The sequence below is a fragment of the Rhea pennata genome, chromosome 16 (genome assembly GCF_028389875.1).
Source record: "Rhea pennata isolate bPtePen1 chromosome 16, bPtePen1.pri, whole genome shotgun sequence".
Lineage (NCBI taxonomy): Eukaryota > Metazoa > Chordata > Aves > Rheiformes > Rheidae > Rhea > Rhea pennata.
Window position 1 is genome coordinate 17558646 of NC_084678.1, and position 19919 is coordinate 17578564.

Consider the following 19919-nt stretch of genomic DNA (forward strand, 5'->3'; position numbering starts at 1 on the left):
AAACCTTGGCTTGTGAATCTAAACCACAATGTGCTAATGGCATGATATGAATATTTAATAAAAGTGAGTTTCAAGAGCCACACTTCACATTAGAGTTCACGTATGTGTTTGTCTGTGCAGAGGAGAGAGGAGGCGGCAAGGGGAATCAAAATCCACCCCTTCGTCCATGGACCTGTACATCACCCGTCACCTTTCCACCCATGTTTGACAGGCAGAATGACGGTAATTAGAGTGACATGGTTGTAAAGGCTTACTACAGCTGGGAAGTGCTTTCAGCTGAAGCACATGTCTCTGTGAACTGTCAGAGCTTAATATAGCAGGCCTTAAATCTCTGTCATCACCCTGCTTTTCTTGGTAGACCAATGCTTTCATGGCATTAATCCAAGACCAAATGCACTCGGTTACTTGCAATAACCTTCATGACTAACCTGGGGTCCCTGTGTCCACACTGCCCCTCGTGGAAAGTGCTTCCAACAACAGGAGCAGCTCCCCCAACCCCAACTCAGGAAGAACCCCCTTGGGTGCTAAGGAGCAAGGAGGGTGTTCTGGCCAGGGCTCTCACCAGCTATGGCTATCGACACTATTTTCAATTATATCTTTTTAGCAGTTGATGTCAGTGTTTTTTTTTTTTTTTTTTTTTTTTAAAAAAAAGTTCTCAGCACTTACAGCAAGAATCAAACTGTCAAAGAATTGTTTTGGGAGGCAGGAACATCAGTAAATGCTCTTTTTTCATGGCAGATGCTGGCACAAATTGTCCTTGACAATGAAAACCCATTAAAATAGCGAACTGGCATAAGAAAAGGTGACTCAGAAGCTCTCTCGTAGAACAGAAGGTGTGTGCAGCATCCATCCCGGCTTGCCCAGGTGCTGTCCCATGTGTTTGTTGGCAACTGAACCTGGGCTCGTCACCTCCCAGGCTTGCCTACACTTGCTGCCTTGCTCAGTGGGAGCTTGGACGGCTGTGGTGAGGGCTTCCCGAGCCCGCCAGCAGCTCCTCTGCTTCCGTCACTTGTCACATCAGATACGTGTCCCATTGGGCGCTGCTGAATCCCTTCCTGGCAAGGTTGTGGCCTTGCTCAGCCTCTACCACCTGCATTTCCTGAAATCTCAGGAATTAGGGAAGCCATTAAAAAGAAACAAGACAATCAAAGTGAAGGCAGAGAACTGCTGACTTGTGTTCATGGCTGCTCAGCTGCTCTCCCGCTGTCATCAACACAAACCCTGCCTGGCCGGTGCAGAGGAAGTGTTTTGCGGGAGCTAGTGGGTGCTGCAGCATGTCGGGTGAGCAAACCTCGTCCCGCCTACCACTGTGGGGACAGGCAGGGAAGCTGCAATGCCTTGACAGCATGCCGCACAGTTCGTACCCACGTGGTTTGTGGTATTGGGACATTCAGCCAGGAAAATCAGTCATTGCACTATGTGCAATTAGGAATCCTCCGTTACGGGATGATGTGGACTTATCACTCCCTGAATTAGCACCAAGTCTTTGTTGCTTCCCAACAAATTGCCTAAAGACTCACACCTGCATCTGTTTAGGCCTGGCCTGCTGCTACTTCCTCCTGTGCTGGCTCCCAGCCTCCTTGGGTGCTTCCAGCACTGCCCAGAGGAAGGACAAGGACAGCTGAGCCAGGACAAGGCTGGGGAGGCAGGGGAAGGGTCTCCTGCCGGAGGAGCTGATCCCTCCCTGCCAGCCACAGGGACATCCTGAGTGCTTCTTGAGTGAACCAGGATGACAGAGCTCAAGAGCACTTTTTATCTGTGAACTGACAGAGGAAGAATAATTGCTCCCTAGAAGAGTCCCTGGGACTTCCTGATCTGGCTGGGATGAGCCCTGGAGAAGAAAGGTGCCTGTGGCTGGTCCCTGTGTGCAGCCTGTCTGGAAGCACAGGCAGGGAGAGCGTGGAGGGAGGGGTGGAGAGAGCTCCCTCGCAGCAGGGAACCACACGGTTGGGGCAAACTTAGCTTCCCGTCTGAAGGACTTCTGTCCAGGCAGGTGGCTCTGCTTACCGATGAAGTTTCCAAGGTAAAGACCAGGGAGGATCTGCAGGACACAAAGAGGAGTTTCATTTTGTGAGCAGCCACTTTGTGCACTCACACCCAGTCTGTTCGTACCCCCTCTCCGGAAGCAGCAGCCTGCCAGCGCTTCAGCACGGGGCAGAGCTTCGCAGAGACCAGAATTAAACATACAAAGGAAACCGCTAGCATCTACCGCTCGCTTTTCCTTTCCTGGATGCCGGCGCAGCCTCGCCTGCACGAGCTGGCAGAGCTTTGCTGTGGTAAGTGTCCGCTCCTGGCGCGTGAGCGAGCTGCCCCACCGCATCCTGCGTGCCCCCACACCGGCCTCCAGCACGCGGAGCCACGTAGCCTCGCTGCCTCGGGTGCCCGGGCAGCACGGGCGCTCTGGTACGCCCCAGTGTCACGTGCAAAGCCCAGTAGAGCCTTGGGGGTCCCCTCCAGTGTGAACCCAGCCTTAAGCAGCAAGGTAAAAGTTCTGCCTTCAAAGTGACCTGTCTTAAGTCCCTGAGAGTTGTCCCAGCTCTCGCTGCTGCGAGGCCCCGAGGAGCAGGGGCACTGCCGAACGCGTGTGACCCCAGGGCTGCCGCCGGCAGGGCTCGGCGGCCGCCCGGTCGGGCAGCCCTCGCACCGAGCCGCAGCTGCCCCGCGCTCGGGGCTCCCGCGGCCTGCCGTAACCCCGGCGAGAGCCACGGCAAGTCTGTCACGGCTTTTTTATCGCTCCGCCTGTTTGTTTATTATCGATAACTTGTTTGATTGTACTTTTTATCCAAGCTTTTCAGGCCGAGCATGCCTCAGTGCAGCCTGGGACTACGCCCGTGACCCACGGCAGTACTGCTTTTTAACGGACAGGGAAACAACAGGCGTGGAGAAGGTAAAGGGCTCCACTAGGGACACCCTCAGCTGGAGCGGCAGAAGCCAGGAGGGCACCGAGCCACCCCTTCCTCGCGGCTCGGCCTTACGCTCTCCTCCGTTCTGCTCCGCGTGGAGCCCCCGGAGTTCTGGCAGGCCTGGGGGGGATCATCGTGCACCCTGCACCTTAGCTCTATTCGCTTCCTGGAATTCAGCTTCTCGTGATGAAAACATAGTCGCTTTACAATGTCTTGCCCTGGATAATAGTGCTCTCAATGACAGCAGCAGAATACTTTACATACATTTTTACCCTTAACTGTTTTTGTTTTCCATTTCTCCCATCTTGGATGATGAAAATTAATAGTCTGCTTCACACTTGTTTACAGACAATTTCACTATCGGTTTCTCCCTGCTTTAATGTTTGGCAGGGAATTGTACAAGAAGAAATTATTCTTGCCCTTATCTTACTGCCCACATTTGAAAATATTTCTACTGGTCTAATGATTTTAAGAGCCTTTTTATGACTTTTAAAATTTTAGATCAACTTTGTATTGACAGGGTGCCTTTAATAGAGTAACTTTCAGCTGCTGAACCAGAAATGAGATGCTGCGAGATGTCCACTTAGCTAGGACGGCTCCCAAGAGGAGACTGCGGAGCCGTGGATAATGGCACATTCCCATCACCAGTAACATTCTGGTCTCCCCTTCGCTGGATAAAATGGGGTATTACAGCTCCATCTAAAACATTAGAAAACGCTGGCGAGGAGTGGCTATGCTTGGGAGGGAGTGTTAAAGATCAGGAGATGGAGATCTCTGCAGAAAGAAGCTGCCTCTAGTTGCCCGTGGCCTGTGTCCCCCACCAAGTGATGCTCCGAGCGCCGCGCAGCCCTGGCGAGCTGCGCGTTAGAGGTGGTGGGAAGGTCTCCCGATGCGGACGGCCTCGTTGCGAGCTGTCGTCCTCCTACCCACCGCCCCGGCACGGAGCCCGCGCGCTCCGAGAGGACGGGCCGGAGGCGGCCGCCGGACCGCCGCCAGGACGAGACCCGAGCTCCGGCCTCGCGCGCCTTCTGCGCGGGCTCCCCGCCTGCTTCCCCTCCCGCTGCCCTCGGCCGGCCGGCGAAGGAGCCGCTCGGCTAGAGAAGCTTCGCAGCCGAATCGCGGGCGCGTCTCGGAGCGACGGCGAGCGCCTCTCCTTACCTTGTTCATGCCGTTCCCCATGCCGGTCCCCGCGCTGGACGCCGGGCTCGCGTCGCGCCGGGCTCTGCTCCTGCAGGACCGCTGCCCCACGGAGGCGGGGGCGGCTCTGCCCGGCGGCACCGACGGCGACGTCCGCGCGGCCGCCGTGCCTCTCCCGGCTCGGAGCAAATCCGCGCCGCCGGCAGCTCCTGCCGCAGCCGCCTGCCTCCCGCCGGCGGAGGCTGCTCCGGCGCCGGCCGCCGCCGCCTCGGCCAGAGCGGAGAAACTCCACCTATGAGCGATCATGTGGGAGCGCTGGGGCCGGCGGCGGCGCGAGGCCCAACAAAGCGCCAGTGTGGGGAACAAGCGCCTTTGTGCGGCTCTGCCTCGCCGGGCCGGCGCGGCGGCGGCGGCCCCCCGCGCCGCGGGCAGCCGCCGGCCCGGGCGGCTCCGGCCCACCCTGGCACCCGCGCCGCGGCGAAGCCCGGCTCGCCGCCGGGGCCTCTGCGGCCCCTCGGTGGCCTCGGCTCCGCTCCGCGCGGCCGCGGCCCCCCGCCAAGGGGCCCCCGGCTCTGCCCCGCCGCTCGGGAAGCGCGAGGAGCCGCGTGAGGTGTCGGGGCTTCGCTGCTTCGCCCGGTTCTCCCGTTCCTTTCTGGCTAAGCGAAGGCGCCGCGTCCCCGACTCCCGCCGGCTGGGAAAGGGAGGCAGAGGGATGCGCAAAGGGCCTGGGGGGTGCCATGGGGGGGGGAATGGGGCCGGGTCGGGGGGTGCCACGGGGGGGGAACGGGGCCGGCGGGGCCGGGTCGAGGGGTGTCATGGGGGGGGACCGGACTCGGTGGGGCTGGGTCAGTGGGTGTCATGGGGGGACTGGGCCCAGTGGGGCCGGGTCGGGGGGTGTCATGGGGGCGGACCAGGCCCGGTGGGGCCGGGTCAGGGGGTGTCATGGGGGGGGCCCGGACTCAGTGGGGCCGGGTTGGGGGGTGTCATGGGGAGACCATGCCAGTGGAGCTGGGTCAGGGGGTGTCATGGGGGGGCCGGATCGGGGGGTGTCATGGGGGGGACCGGGGCTGGTGGGGCCGGGTCAGGGGGTGTCATGGGGGGGGGGGACTGGGCCCAGTGGGGCCGGGTCGGGGGGTGTCATGGGAGCGTCACGTGGGGGACTTGGCCAGGAGCGTCGCAGAAGTGACCAGGTCCCATGGGTCAGACGGTGCCATGGGGGGGGGGGGGTCAGGCCCCCGTGGGGCCGGGTCGAGGGCTGTTACGGGGGAGGATCAATGGGAGGAGGATCGGGCCGGGGGTGTCACGGCGCGGGCGGGTGTCACGGGAGGGGCCAGGCCCGGTCGGGCCAGGCAGCGGCCCCTGCCCGCGGGCGCCCCCTGCTGCGCGGCGGCGGCCCCGCCCGATTGGTCGCCATGGGGACGGCGCCCCCCCCCCCCCCCCCGGTTGCCATAGGGACGGCGCGGCCCTCCCCCTTGGTCGCCATGGGGACGTGCCCCCCCCCCCCCCCCCCGGTTGCCATAGGGACGGCGCGGCCTAGCAGCGCCATGGCGAGGCGGCAGGTGAGGGGGGCCTGGCCCGGCGCGGCGCGGCGCGGCGGCAGCCCCCGGCCTCACCGCCCGCCTCCCGCTCCTCTCCCCGCAGAGCACCGGCCCCCGAGCCCCGGCCCGCGGCCCGCAGCCCAGGGAGCGGCGGGCGGCGGCGCAGCGCGGCGCGGCCGGGCCCGGCCCGCCGCCGCCGCCTCCCCGCGGCTGCATCCGCTTCAGGTGCGGCGCGGGCGGCGCCGTCCGCGACGTGCTGAGCCGGCGGCCCGGCTGGCTGCCGGCGCAGGGGTAAGCGCCGGGGAGCGCGGGGCTGTTACCTTCGGAAAGGGCGGGGGACGGCCCCAACGCGGCGGCGGCTCTTCCGCCGCGGCGGGCGCCTTCCTCGCGGCGTGCGCTCTGCCCGCAGCGAGGAGGAGTGGGATTTCCACTGGTGCGACGTCGGCTGGCTGCGGGAGCACTTCGACCACACGTACATGGACGAGCACGTCCGCATCTGCCACTTCCGCAACCACTACGAGGTGGGAGCCGCGGCGAGGGGCTGCGGCGCGCGGCGTGCGCCCGAGCTGGCAGTAAATTTCCAGGGGAAGCGGTTACGGGAAGGGTGGAAATACCTTGTAATGTTTTTCCCTGCCTCCCGGCAGCTCTGCTGAACCCTCCTCTGAATCTGTCAACATCCCTCTGTCTTGGGAGGGAATTTGCTCAGGAACATGACTTTTCACTCTGCTGTGCTCCAGGTTTGGTACATCTCCGTAAGCCCATAACCCCTGCAAATTTGAAAAATGGTTGCATTAAGGGCTCTGGTTAAAACACAGACACTCCCTTCCACGGGTGAAGTTGAGTTTCCTAACATAGCCCAAGCACCATCTCCTGCAAGTCCATTAGAACGGAGGCACTCATTTGCCCCAGAGAAGATAACCTGTACTTTAAATACCTTTGAGGGTGGCTGCATTGCAATAGGTGCCCCAAAATGGCTGTATTTGAGGGAGTTTGACTTGTATTTGTGGCCAGATTTAGTTGTCACTGCTAAAACTCTTACTGTTTCAGGGGTCTGCCCTGATGCTTTCTTGGATGTTGCTTCCCCTATAGTAAGGCACCTGAGCAGGATTCCCTGTGCTTTCATGCTTAACGCTGTTGGCAGAAATCAAGACTGACAATGGAAATGTATCGTCTCCTGAACCACAGTTGCAGTGGTCCAGGGAATGATACGTTTCCAGCGCAGCCATGGGGGTAACAACTTTCAGGGGAGGTCTGACTGCAAACACTTGCTGTCTGTCCTGGAAATTAATATGCTAACTGAACTGAAAGGTTTCCTAAAAGTGGTAAAGCGTGGCTTGTAAGACCTACTCTGTTCTAGCTTCCCTATGTTCATGCTGAGATGAAAAAGAAGAAATTCTCCACAAAGGAAACTAAATAAATAAAAACAGTTCTAAATGGTTTCCATATAAACGTGTGGGTTTTTTTTCCTGATGAACATGAGGTGCAGTTGATTCTTAGATGTCACCAGAAACATCTTAAGGGCGAGTGAGAAGAGGGTGGTGCTTCAGAAGATGTGAGCATCTGCTGAGCCTAACCTTACATTTCTTTTTACTCAGCTGACTCGGAAGAACTATCTAGTGAAGAATCTGAAGAGGTTTCGGAAGCAGTTGGAAAGAGAAGCAGGAAAACTTGAGGCAACAAAATGTGACTTTTTTCCAAAGACCTTTGAAATGCCTTTAGAGTACCACTTGTTTGTGGAAGAATTTCGCAAGAATCCTGGCATCACTTGGATTATGAAACCAGTAAGTATGGTGCTGTCCTAGGGAAAGTGAGACGGAGATGAATGGATGCTTTCAGTCTTTAGAAGGAGAGGAAAATATTCAGGAAATCTGCAGGAAGAATTGCACATAGCAAGGTGGCTAGAAGGAGTGATGCTTCTGGCCAGTTTTCTGGTCAATTTATACTACAAAAACGTTTCATTTCGTGTAACAGTTTATTCTAGCAGTTGAAAACCAGCTCAGTTTGTTTGTTCAGCCAAAGTTAACTTAATGGTGAAGATAGAAAATGCTGAATTTTTCTGTGAAGAAATAGAGTGTGCTCCCAGGGACTCTTGCTGTGGGGTTATGTCCAGATTCATGCTCTGAAATTGTTCGGTTCAGCTGCATGTGTGCAAAAAATGTGTGTATGCAGAACAGCTGTTTAACTGGACTTAATAGTTAAGTAACATGTTTGGGCAGTCCTTAAAGATGGATCTATGAAAACACTTGTTGGTTTTAAAGAAATCCCTCTATATTATATGGTAGCTCTTGCAAGTCCTGCCAACCTACTAAGGATTTTCATCCCAAGAATGTGAAGAGATTACGAGAGACTCCATGAGCAGCCTGAAGTGCAAGTTAGAGTGGATTTCGTTGGCGTTATTTTCTCTGTGCTTTACTGTTAGAGATATCAAGTGTAGCCCCATATTCCAAATCTCATTTGTCCCTCAAAACTTGAATGTGCTGAATGCAGTAAGTTCCACTTCAGCCAGTATCCTGGGAACCAAGGAAAAATTGTGATTCCTTTAGAAATTACAGGAATACTACATGAAGCTGAGAAATGCCTTGCTGCTGCCAGCTGATTCAAGGTGTTTAACATCACAAGTGTTGTGCTCTTGCAGATAATTAAGAATACATCCATCTGTGAGGCCTGCAAGAGGAAAATCTCTTCACTTTGTGCTGTAGGTCTGCCAAAGAGGCTAGGACAGGACAATTTGCCTTACTCTGCAAGTCAGGTCTGTCAGTAAGGGTATGCTTGTGAGAAGTGAATGGGAGGTAATTATGCAGACTAACATGTGAATTATAGCCAGGAGGATAGCAGCTAGTGATTATCCAACCCTACAAATAGGGATGTGTTAACTGGCAATAAAAAAACCTTATATTAAGCTGATTTTGTGCCCACAACCTCAATTAACATTGTAAATAACCAGAACACAGTAAATGAGTAAATGAAAAGACTATGATTACTGAAATTATAACAACAACTTAAATAGTTTGTGACTGACCTCAAAACTCACAGGCAAGTAAAAATAAACTCTGTGTAACTCCCTCTGTCGGTCCATGCTCTTGAGCAGCCCCGTGTCATGATGCCTCAGGTTGCCTTCATCCACATTCTGGCCAGGGAAGGTGCAATGCTGAATCCTAGCACTGAAGGTGGGTGGACTTCTTTAGAAGGTACTCTGTTGGAGTCTTGCCTCTCTGGTGGTTTATCTGAGCCACTCTTCAGCCACTTTAAATGTATAATACAAACTAGGCTGTCTTCAAGATTGTTCTGTTCTTGTTTGTCATTGTTCTCTGGTATCTTTCATGGCTTTCCTGTTTAATTAAGTTCTTTTGTGCATTCACAAACTTAAAATGTAACTTAAATTCTCAACAACGTATGTTGTAATACTGACTTTTCTGCAAGCATGTGACTTCTTCCCCCCACCCCAGCTCCCCAATACTATTGAACTTCCTCATAAGATGTCTGCATGTTCTGCCCATTCCTTCAGGAATACTCCTAGCACTTGTAAGTCTAAGCTGTTTGCAATCAAGAGCTGTTCGTGGATCCTTAATTCCCCCTTTTCCACCTTAACCTTAAAGAAATAAGCTTGGATGCAAGTATATGATGAATCAGGTTATGCAGGTCTTCTATACCGAAATTCTGGGGAATAGCAGGAAAACATAACACTAAAATAAGCAACTTTGCTCTTCTGTGCTGCAGGTTGGCAGGTCACAAGGTAAAGGAATTTTTCTGTTTCGAAAACTCAAAGATATCATTGACTGGAAGAAGGTGAGAACTAATCTCTCTCTCTCCTTTTGGGGGAATGTCCAACTGGCAGTTTGCTCTTTTGCTGTTTCATCCTTTCTTGCTGCTAGTGACTTGTTCTGTCTGCCCATGCCTGTCTTGTGCAGAATTTCTTCACAGTTCTTCAGGGCAGCATCGAAGTTTCTTACGGTGGCTTTTACTGAACAGTTGGATACTTTTTCTGGAATCTGTCTTCTTATATGGACATTGGGCTTCTGGAAAAACTGGGTGTTGGTCACCTTCTTTTCTTATACATCCCTGAAGAGGGAAATTGTGTGTGGTTTCTTTTACAGGATGGCCTCCGCACAGACGATCAGAAAGATGAAACACAAGTAGAGATTTATGTAGCTCAGCGATATATTGAAAATCCATATTTAATAGGAGGTAAGATGTCCACCAAAGTCTATGCTTTTCTGGTATGTGGAAAGCAACATCCTAATAGATGATGTTACTATTGGAAAATAGGATATCATAGATCTGCTTGGTGAATTGTAAGTGACTTATTTTCTCTGAATTGTTTCTGAGCCTAAATGTGACTGAGAATGATATGCAGTCTCAGTATCTATAGTGTGGTAGCTTAGTGGTTTGCTAAGAGAAAGCTTCCAAGAATGTGAAAGTGGTCTGGTGAAGAATCATTAGAACTAGTTCAAGACATAATTGATTATGACATAACACGTTATGTCATGACGGTGGTTGGATACTGGAACAGGTGCCCAGATGAATTTCCATCGTTGGAGATGCTTAATACCCAATTGGCCATGGTCATGGGCAATCTGCACTAGCTGATTCTGCTTTGAGCAGGGGGAGGTTGGACTAGATGATCTCCAGAGGTCCCTTCCAACTTCAACTATTCTGAGATCTTAAAAAACGAACCAACCACTAATCTCTCTTAGATTAATCATCACTTCATTAGTGTGTATGCCCAAGTATTCACCAAAATAATTCAAAGGAATGCTAACTTAAATCTTGCATTATTTTTTCAGAAACATGTCTATAATTCTCAGTTTGGAGTAATGGTCCTACTGGTGTTTTTAAGATTAGATAAATATTCACACAATTCCTCCTAAAGTAACAAAAAGTGTGAATTATAATCCATTTACTTTTGAATGTGTATTTATAGATAAACTTTTCATATTAGATATTTTTAATTTTATTTGGCAATATCAATTCCTCTATTGTATTATATATTTCTGTGTTTCACAGGTCGAAAGTTTGACTTGAGAGTTTACGTTCTAGTGACATCTGTAAGTGCAAAATGCCATTATGTAGTTGCTATGCCAGAACTAGATTTTCTTGTCTTAATGCTTGGTTACTCTCTTCCTTTCTCTCAGTACATCCCACTGAAGGCCTGGTTATACAGAGATGGATTTGCTCGTTTTTCTAATACACGATTTACTCTGAACAGCATAGATGATCATTGTATCCTACCTATCTGTGTGTGCTATAAAGAGGGGTAAGAAAAGGAATATACCATTTTTATGTTTGATATTGGATATATCTTGTCACTTCTGATTCCTCCAAACACCTATAGGATTCTCCTGTCCCGTTCCTACTGCTGTCGTTTGGTCTCTCTCCTATCTTTTCTGTAGAAAGACCAGTCAGCAGATCACTAAAAATGTCAGTGTGAAATATCAGCAAGGGCCAGTGGTGAAATGTCAGTTTTGGTTTTGTTGTTAGTGGTGGAATTCTTGCAGCCTTTCTTCTTGCTTAGTTTCATAGAAGTTAATAACAAAATGATTTATTGGGTAGAACTGTTTGATTTCCTATGTGTCACACTTGCTACTGTATTGAGTTTGATTTTATTTGATTAACATATCCTCCTAAAAGATACTGCACCTTAATTTAACAGCTTAAGAGTCAGGAAAAACCTGTCACTTTTCTCAGTGATAGTTCAGCAGAGTTCATAGTCTGAATGGTCAAGAACCATTCCAGAGTGGTACAACAAATGTTCTTGGATGTAGGCACACTGAGGGTTGGAGGCATACTTTTGTGAAGGGCTTCATGCCGGTCATGAGGGACAGTGTAAGCTCAGGGCAGTCGTATATTCTTTTTTTCTAGATGCTTATTTTTCATTACTTCTGACTTTTGTTCTTTTTTTCTGTGATTTTTTTTTTATGAGATATCATCACATAGTCTTAAACATAAGATTGGGTGGCTGAAGCCTGTGATTAGAGAGGATAATTAATTGGCATTGGGGCAGATAAGAATGATTTAAAGTAAGAATTCAATATTTAGTTGTTCATTGTCTGTTTGTCTTTGATCCTTATCTCCACTTCTTGCCAGATGTTCATCTCACAAATGTTGCTGTGCAAAAGACTGCACCTGATTATGATCCAGAGAAGGTGAGTGGATATGCGCCGTCTGTAGGCTATTCCCTTGATGCCTGCCATTTGGACTCTTTTGGCAGATGCAAGCAAGCTGACCTCATCATGCCAGCTGCCATGCTGTGGATGTGTGCTGCAGCCACTCAAATGTGCTGTCTTGTCTCCAGAGACCCATAAATGTGATCTCATTGATAGAAGCTTTAGGGGAGAGAGAGTGGGCAAGCACTCTGCTTTGACGGTTGCTTTACAGCTGTCAGCTCATCTATAAGGCTGATCTTTTTGACTTCAAACATCATAAGTTTCTGGTTAGTGCTCATCTGAGATTTAGATACCTTATTGCTTAGCTCTGCACTTCTAAGACCGCAGTAGTACAACAAACCTAATATTTCCACATGCAGCTGGCACTGTTAAGCTTCCTGTCTCAAGAGGCAACAGTTGAAAGAGAGGAAAAAAAAACCTTAGATGTCAGATTCTTAGTGATACTGAAACAAAAGTCAACATTTGATAGTAATAAAGGACTATGTTGAACTTTCCATTTTATAGGCTGCTCCCTTCTATAAATCTCCTGTCTATATGGAAAGGAGTGTCTCTGCAATACGCTGATAGTAGATGAGATGATTGCTGGTAGGGAATTTCCGATGGGAACATTAACAATATTTTTTCTAGTGCCACACATTAATCAAGCTCAAAGAGCTTAACTGCACTGTGGGATTAGTGGTCCCTACCCTTTGATGTCTAGCTTTTTACTAAGAATTTTTGCTTGGCTGTAGAGTGGTGATTTTTAGCAGACCGAATGCATCGTCATCTATTCAGAACAGTTTTCTATAATTGCATTTGGATGTCTCAGGGCTGCAAGTGGATGATTCAGCAGCTCAGACAGTACCTGACTGCCAAGCATGGAGCAGAATTGGTGGAAGTTCTCTTTGCGGATATGGACAACATTTTCATCAAGAGCCTTCAGAGTGTTCAGAAAGTGATTATCAGTGACAAACACTGCTTTGAGCTCTATGGATATGACATCTTGATCGATCAGGATCTGAAACCGTAAGGGTGTTAATAAACATATACAAGCGTTTACAATATCAGGCTGGCTACTTTCCCTGGGACATAGAAATGCTTTGGGTGCTTCTGTATTGCGTGGATTGGTGCTCGTAAGCTGGCTTAGAGTCAGCCATCCAGGAACTATAAGTGAAATGTAAAGATACTTGAACTGTTTTATATGAAGGAAGCTAAAATCTAGAAGCAATGTAGCTGGGTTTGCTCCGAGTATCAGGGCTTTTTAGCTGAGTGCAACAACATGTAAATTTGTCCGTACTTCTAGTGCTGTGTTGTGTAAACCTGCTATTTTGGGCATTTTTTTCCCCAGTATCAACATATCACAAGTAGAACAGCAAATACCAGAAATGTGAGGGTTACCATGATCTCTTCTGCTGTTTATGAGTCTAGACACAGTATATTACAGCAGTGTCCCATGAGCATTGATAAATGTCCAGCCACTGCTATTAGGCTGCTAGCACTAGAATATGACTCCTTTTATCTGTGATATGCTGGCCAAAAGGCAGATCAAAACTGAAGTATGTTCTTCTGTTAATAGTGGAGAGAAAATGAGCTCCACAGGAGTGGAGGATTAAAAAACAAACAAACAAACAACAACAAAAAAAAAAAACGGGAAAACTTTTAAGTTTTTTTTTTTAGCCAGGGAGAAAAGCTGTATTTAAAAATGAAAAATATGTATCAATTAAGTTCAGCTGAAAGTCTCAATTTTTCATCCACTATATTTGCAACCCAAGTATTGCAACAGCAGGAATCTGAAAGTGCAACTGACTTGTAATTATCCAAGTTGAAAAAATAGAAACAGCAACTAATACTTAAGAAGTGACAAGCAAATACGATTTTTATTCTTCCAGCCTTAATCGTGTAAAGTGCTATTAGTACTATGGTTAAAGAAATTTCCTTAAGATATGTTTTATGTTGACAGTGTTCTTTTATGAAGTGTCTTCTCCCAACTTTTATTCTTCTTTTCTTTAAAAATATGGAGTAACTGGTATACCTGTTAAAGCTGCATGTCTTGTCAGCATCAGTCCAATATTTCATGCAGTGCCCCTGGAGACAACTTTATTTCAAGTGAGCAAATAAATGCAGCTCAGCTGTGGTCTTGGATGGCCCTAATTCATACAGTCTTGTTTGTTCATAGCCTCAAACCAAATTACCACTTAGACAGTCAGCACATAAAGAAGCGGAGTAACTTTAGTTGTTTAGGAAACAAATCTAACTGTAGTGATTTGGAATGAAAGTCAACGATGTCATTGTAATTCTCAGATATTGTTGTTGCAGTTTGCTGCTTTTACTGGGTTTTTATAGGAGAATTATTTGACTATTTTTGCATTGTCTTAGGAAACTGTTCCCAGGATACATCTGTGTTTCTCCATGAGAAAAGGGTTAATGTTTATTCTGTGAATTATCCCCAGCATTTACTGTTACATCTAGACTTTGTTCTTAACTTGTATACCTTTCTGCGTGCAAGGGGGATTTTTTCTTTATTACTACTGAGAACAGGAATAGAAACTTCGCAATAAGCTCAGAATGTTCTTTGGCTCAGCATACAGGGATGAGATTTGAGGTTAGATTTCCTATTGCTTTACACTCTTATTCCTGCCTGCTAGCAATCTAATGTTGTTTTTGTTTATGGACTTTTCTATTAGATGAACCATTGGCAAACATGCCAATTTCTCCATAATTTACGGCTCATTTTTTCTCCTTAGCTGGCTTCTTGAGGTAAATGCTTCACCTTCCCTTGCTGCCAGTAGCCAGGAAGACTATGAACTCAAATGTCATCTTCTCAAAGATACACTTCATATTGTGGACATGGAAGGCAGGTGGGAAAGATCTTTATCTTCTAATGGTTTTTATTAAAATGCATGAAATAGATGGTCTGGTTCTGTCTTTTCTACGCAGCTGATCATAATACTCTAAGCTTTATAACCCTTACGTAATGATTTTCTAAAACCAGCAAAGTAAGCAAGCATACTTGCATTTCAGAGTGGGAAAACAAAGCAACACAGGGCTGTAAGGGGAATGGAGTTGGTGTTGGAGCTGGGACTTGCACAAGAACTCTTTCAGAGTCCATTCTGTATCGTGCCTCCCACACTTACCTTGCTCTTTGAGCTCTGTGTTCCAAGAAGTGTGCCTTGCGTGACTTTGTGATTGACTTTGCAACTGTGCTTATATATAAAGATATCCACTGCTTTCAGCTGTTCAGCTTTGTCTCTGATTGACTGAAGTTTATTCGTGTGCAGACAGATGATTGCCATTACTCAGGTAATTCAGTATATGCATTTGATGTTGTAGGCTGACAGGGAAGGAGAAGCGTGTTGGAGGCTTTGACCTGATATGGAACGATGGACCTGTCAGCAGAGAAGGAAGCCTGGATACACCACTGAGTGAGAACTTCATGGCAAATACCCATTTAGGTACTTACTCACCTAGAGCTGGCAGAGTGCCCTACTCAGGTTCTTAGGCTATCTGTATGTCAACCAGAAGAGAGCACACACTTCTCACTTGAGAACAAAAGAACAGAGTATGTGTGCTCTTACGTGATTAAGAGTCCGAAAGGAGCAAATGCTTTCCAAAAGTGGATGCAAGTAATCAGACTGCAGGAGCACTGTCGGAAACAAGTGTATAAATGTAGTGGCAACAGTTTTGTTTATAGGCCTGTACTTTAAGCCACTGCAGACTTCTTCACATGACAGCTTTGCTTCAAAAACTGCTCCACAGTCATTGTGGTAACTGTTTATTAGGGACTTTTTTGACATAGTGTATTTTACTGAAGTGAAGTAGTTCTGGGATTCTTAAATCATGCTCCAGTGAAGCTAAGCATGTATCATAGATTTCTTTTACTCAGTGTGCCTATAGTCATCTCTGGCTGTAATTCCAAATGAACAAAGTAGAATACAGCTTTATCTGGAAGTGGGCAATTATCTTATTCCTTTACAGGAAAGAAGAGTACAGTCACATAAAACTCTCCAGTTAATGCTTTCGTTGCAGGCTGCTACAATGACAGGAAGAAACAACTGAAGCAGCTTTTCAGGAGTCTTCGTGCCCAGCAAAAATTGTAATGCTGACCCAAAGCTTGGATGTGAGAAATCATCGTGGAAGAATCTCAAGTCTTTTACTCATATTGTAGTGCAGCAGTTCCCACTTCTTTCTGGCACTTGCTGCCTCAGCACAAGATTGTTGGTCTTGGTTTGTAAGTTTAACTGTTACAGCTCCCAAGCTGGGGAAACCTTAACAAATTAATCCTATATATTATCTAAACCAACAACAGGAGTGAGCTGAGTTTTAACAATGGTACAGTTAAGTATTTTAGTTATGGGGGGTTGTGGCTGGAGCTAACCCTACAGGAAAAGATTACTTGGTGCTGTTCTACACTGCAGGCTGCAGCTGTGGTTTGGTGTGTTGGTTTGGACTAGCAGGAAAGGAATTCCACTTTGTGTGCTAAGTGCAGCTGTGGATGTGCCCTGCAGACAGGAGTAGGACTGAGAGGTTCTTTGGATCAAATATGTTAACTCGTCATTTTAGAACCAAGTGGCTGGAAGAACTTGAATAAAATACTTCATAATGGGTGACACTAGTGATGCTAGCTTCTTAGCCATGAGTGTCCCCCAAAGGACAGCTTACTTTAGTACTCTGTAAGGAAATGAAGAAGCTGAACACGTTCTGCCAAGCAAAACGAAGCTTTTAAGGCAGGCAGGCATCTGATCCTCCTGCTGCTCCTACTATGGAAACATGTCAGCTCATAAAACCTGTTGCTGTGATACTGTAAAAATAATCTTGCCATCACATGTTAGAGACACTGACTGTACTACACAGGTTATGTAAGAATGCAGTTATATACACGGATTGAACAACATACTACTGCTCCTATTTAGAAAAGATGTAACTTTCTGAAAAGCTACAGGCAAAACAGTTCAGTTCACAAGTTGAACTTCTTTTTAAACTGTGTATCTGAAACTTAAGCCTGTAGTGAACATCTTTGCTTCCTGCAAAGCTACAGAATTTTAAAACTTAAGTAAGCCTACCTGGTTTTTATACTTAAAAAAACAGTTTTAAGGAGTCTGAAACAGGATTTTTCTGTCTAAACTCTGCTTAAATTTCATGTACATGTGAAACTGGTCATGGCAATACAGAGTTGTCCAGAAGATTCACATTTAACATAAAACTGGAAGGCTGGATTTGGGAGTTGGGAAAACAGAGGCCTTCTGTTTAAAGTTCTGCACAGCTGTTTAGAAGCTGCAAAAGGGAACTGAGCAAGCAAGAGGTCAGATGCAACTTTGCTTTAAGCATGTAAAGTTTGACAGAACAGGTGAACTAGCTAGAGTGAATGCAACAAGTACAACTCACATGTTTAAACTTCTATAAAGCAATTTTTAATAGAATTTAAGAAGTTCAAATAAGAAAGAGCTCATCAAGACCCAGAAACTTTCCCATATGTAGAAGTAGTCAAACTCACCTTAGTCCATTACTACTTATGTTTAATTTTTCTTAGTCTTATTATAGTTTAACTTGTGTTGGGGTAGCAAATTCAGAGTGGCTAGGGTAGTACAGAAGACAAATTTTAAAACCTTTGAGGAAACAACTATTGGTTAAATCAACTGCCCTTTTACTACAAGATAGGCCAAGGATATGTCTGTTTTTAAACATTTTATCCCTTCGTCTAGTCTTGAAAGCCTTGTTTTCTCTCTTCTCTTGCCTTCCAACTTGACAGTAGTAAATGTTTTCCCATTGAGACTAAAAGGCTACTGCCTTCTTGTATCCCTCCCTACACATATTTAAAAAGATTCCTTGAGTGTTTTTGATGTATAGTTTTACTTTGTTCTAATACCACAGGCTTACACAATCTTCCTTTATGCTTTGGACATACTGTGGATTCACAGTTCCTTCCCTCCTACTCCTGTTCCTGACACTAGAATGAACTAGCACTGAAGCTAAATTACAGAAGATATTACATATTAAAAAAAAACAAAAAAAAAAAAAAAAAAAAACCACACACACAACCAAAACATGCACGCTGTTTGGAATGCCGTTTCTCAGACTTTAATAATCCCACTTCCACCCTAACAATGGCAGTCTGTCAAATGTCTTGAATGAGCCTGTGTTATAACATTTTCCTCTGCATGGTGCCAGCATCCAATCCTTATCCAGCAAGGAGAAGGAACAGTTTATACTCCAAAGAAATTGCAGCATTCTATTTGAGGAGCCAAATGCTTCCCAATGCCTATCAGGTAAATACCACTTGAGAAAGTTTCCAGGAATACAGATGTTTTCCTAAAGAAAAAAAAAAACAGAAACCTTGGAGGCTGGTCACTGATACAGCAATGTGAGTTTCACAAGTGACAGCCTAAATACGCTTTGGTAAGCAACACTATTTGCACATGGTCATGGTGATGCCACCGCCACCTCAGCCTTCCAGTACGCGATTGATTAGTTTCATTTCCTCAGCAGTCATGGGGTTCAGGTGAAATCCTTTCAGCTCAGCTTTACCTGAGAGAAAGCAAGCAGAAAATCAGGGTTGTGCTACAAAAAACATTAAGTAGCCCATGTTAAACACTGCAAGGATTTTATGGAAGACAGTGATAGCCCTGGAAGTTGATATGGAGTCATCCAGAGTAACTTGGAAGCCTGTTCAGTGTGTTAGTGGATGACAGCTTTGCAACAAGAGCTGCACAGTCCCACAGCGCTGCTTGATCAGGGACAGGGTTGGAAAGCGAGTGGAAAGGCAGCTTTAGGAATACACCGAGCTGCTGAGCTGCTCCTGCCACGTAACATCTGCTGAGAGGGTTCAAAAATGAGAATATCTACCTTGAGCTTCAAAGAGGCGGTTGACCTTCGTGCGCAGCTCTTTCCGAAGCTTGTTTATCTCCTCATCCAAATGCTCCTGATCTGAGAAAAGGGAGAGCATGGTAAGAAGCGTTGTGTGCGTTAACACCCAACTACCCCGACTCCTGGCCACTGCTGGGAGACATTCAGGGTTGAAGCCTAAGTGTAGGGTGGCAGGAGAGGACTCCTGTGAGCTGTGTTCTCTTTACAACCTTGAGCACATGGACTCACTGCATGTTCTCTGCTGCCTACAGAAAAAGTTCACTTTCGACCAAAAAGTGCTTCCCTCCGATACTGTGTCCAGGACGGCACAACATGAGGAATGGCAGGAATCTCTGTTTTTATCCACAGTCAGAAGTTCCTGCGTGGTTCAAAACCCGTGGTGGGACAGAGCCTTGAACGTACACGAAGGGCCCTCCAGAAGCCCGTCTCACCTTTCTGCATCATCTCCTCGGTCTTCGATTTCGGCAGCTCGATGAACATGTTTCCGAAGCAGACCATGGCCCTGCCTGAGGGAGGAAGGAACGAGGCCTCTGCGGACAGCGACACGGCCTCCCCGACACGGGCCAGCCCCCCGCGGGACGCGGCTCGGGCCGGGCCGGCGCCCCGGGCCTCACCGTCGGGGTCGGGGTCCCTGTGCAGAGCCCGCAGCGCCTCGCGGTTCCGGTTCCGCTTCGCGTCCAGGTCCACGATCTGCAGCGGGGACGGCAGGGCTGCAGCGGGGGCGCCGCCGGGCCGCGGCCGGGGCCCGCGCCGGGGGAGCGGGGGGCGCCGGGGAGCAGCGGGGCCCCCGGGCCGGGCCGAGCCGAGCCGAGCCGAGCCGGGCCGGGCCGGGCCGGGCCGGGCCGTACCTGCTGCCGCGCCGCCAGCACGTCCTCGGCGAGCTCCTCCACCTCGGCCAGGTAGCGCAGCACGAAGGCCGGGTCCCGCGCCATGGCCGCGCCGCCGCCGGGCCTGGCCCGGGCCGAGCCGAGCCGAGCCGAGCCGAGCCGGGCCGAGCCGGGCCGGGCCGGTCCGCCGCGCTCCCCGCCGGGCGGCAGCCGCGGCCGCGCACGCAGGTTCCGGGCGGGGACAGGCGCCCCCCGCCGGCCCGGCCGCGCACCGCCGCCGGGACCGGGACCGGGACCGGGCCGGGGCCGGGCCGGGGCCGGGGCCGGGGCCAGGGCCGCGGGGCGCGGCGGGGCCCGTGTTCCCGGCCAGGCTCGTGTCCCCCCCCCGCTGCCCCAGCGCCGTCCTCGTCCCCATCCCTGTCCCCATCCTTCTCCCCATCCCATCCTTGTCCCCGTCCCCATCCCCATCCCTGCCTCCATCCCATTCCCCTCACACCTCCTTCCCTATCA

At 48.9% G+C, this 19919-nt stretch overlaps 3 protein-coding genes across 3 annotated transcripts in view; 1 reads left to right on the forward strand and 2 right to left on the reverse strand.

Moving 5' to 3' along the window:
- DUSP15 (dual specificity phosphatase 15) overlaps positions 1-6129 on the reverse strand; it is an 18245-nt gene extending 12116 nt beyond the window's left edge. The window contains 3 exon segments of the mRNA XM_062589565.1: positions 2008-2041; positions 4062-4332; positions 5899-6129. Of these exon segments, the coding sequence (XP_062445549.1) occupies positions 2008-2041; positions 4062-4332; positions 5899-6074 (481 nt within the window). The 5' untranslated portion in view covers positions 6075-6129.
- TTLL9 (tubulin tyrosine ligase like 9) lies at positions 6029-17589 on the forward strand. The gene is made up of 12 exons (XM_062589626.1): positions 6029-6099; positions 6223-6315; positions 7174-7359; positions 9296-9364; positions 9673-9763; positions 10583-10623; positions 10711-10798; positions 11663-11721; positions 12551-12747; positions 14466-14579; positions 15052-15173; positions 15748-17589. The coding sequence occupies exons 2-12, from the start codon at positions 6289-6291 to the stop codon at positions 15816-15818; spliced, it is 1065 nt and encodes a 354-aa protein (XP_062445610.1). The 5' UTR covers positions 6029-6099; positions 6223-6288; the 3' UTR covers positions 15819-17589.
- A 184-nt stretch (positions 17590-17773) lies between these two features.
- Positions 17774-19582, reverse strand: PDRG1 (p53 and DNA damage regulated 1). Its single transcript, XM_062589627.1, has 5 exons — positions 19431-19582; positions 19197-19272; positions 19014-19088; positions 18562-18642; positions 17774-18243 (listed from the first exon to the last, which is right to left on the reverse strand). The coding sequence occupies exons 1-5, from the start codon at positions 19512-19514 to the stop codon at positions 18161-18163; spliced, it is 399 nt and encodes a 132-aa protein (XP_062445611.1). The 5' UTR covers positions 19515-19582; the 3' UTR covers positions 17774-18160.
- Between the last annotated feature and the right edge of the window lie 337 nt (positions 19583-19919).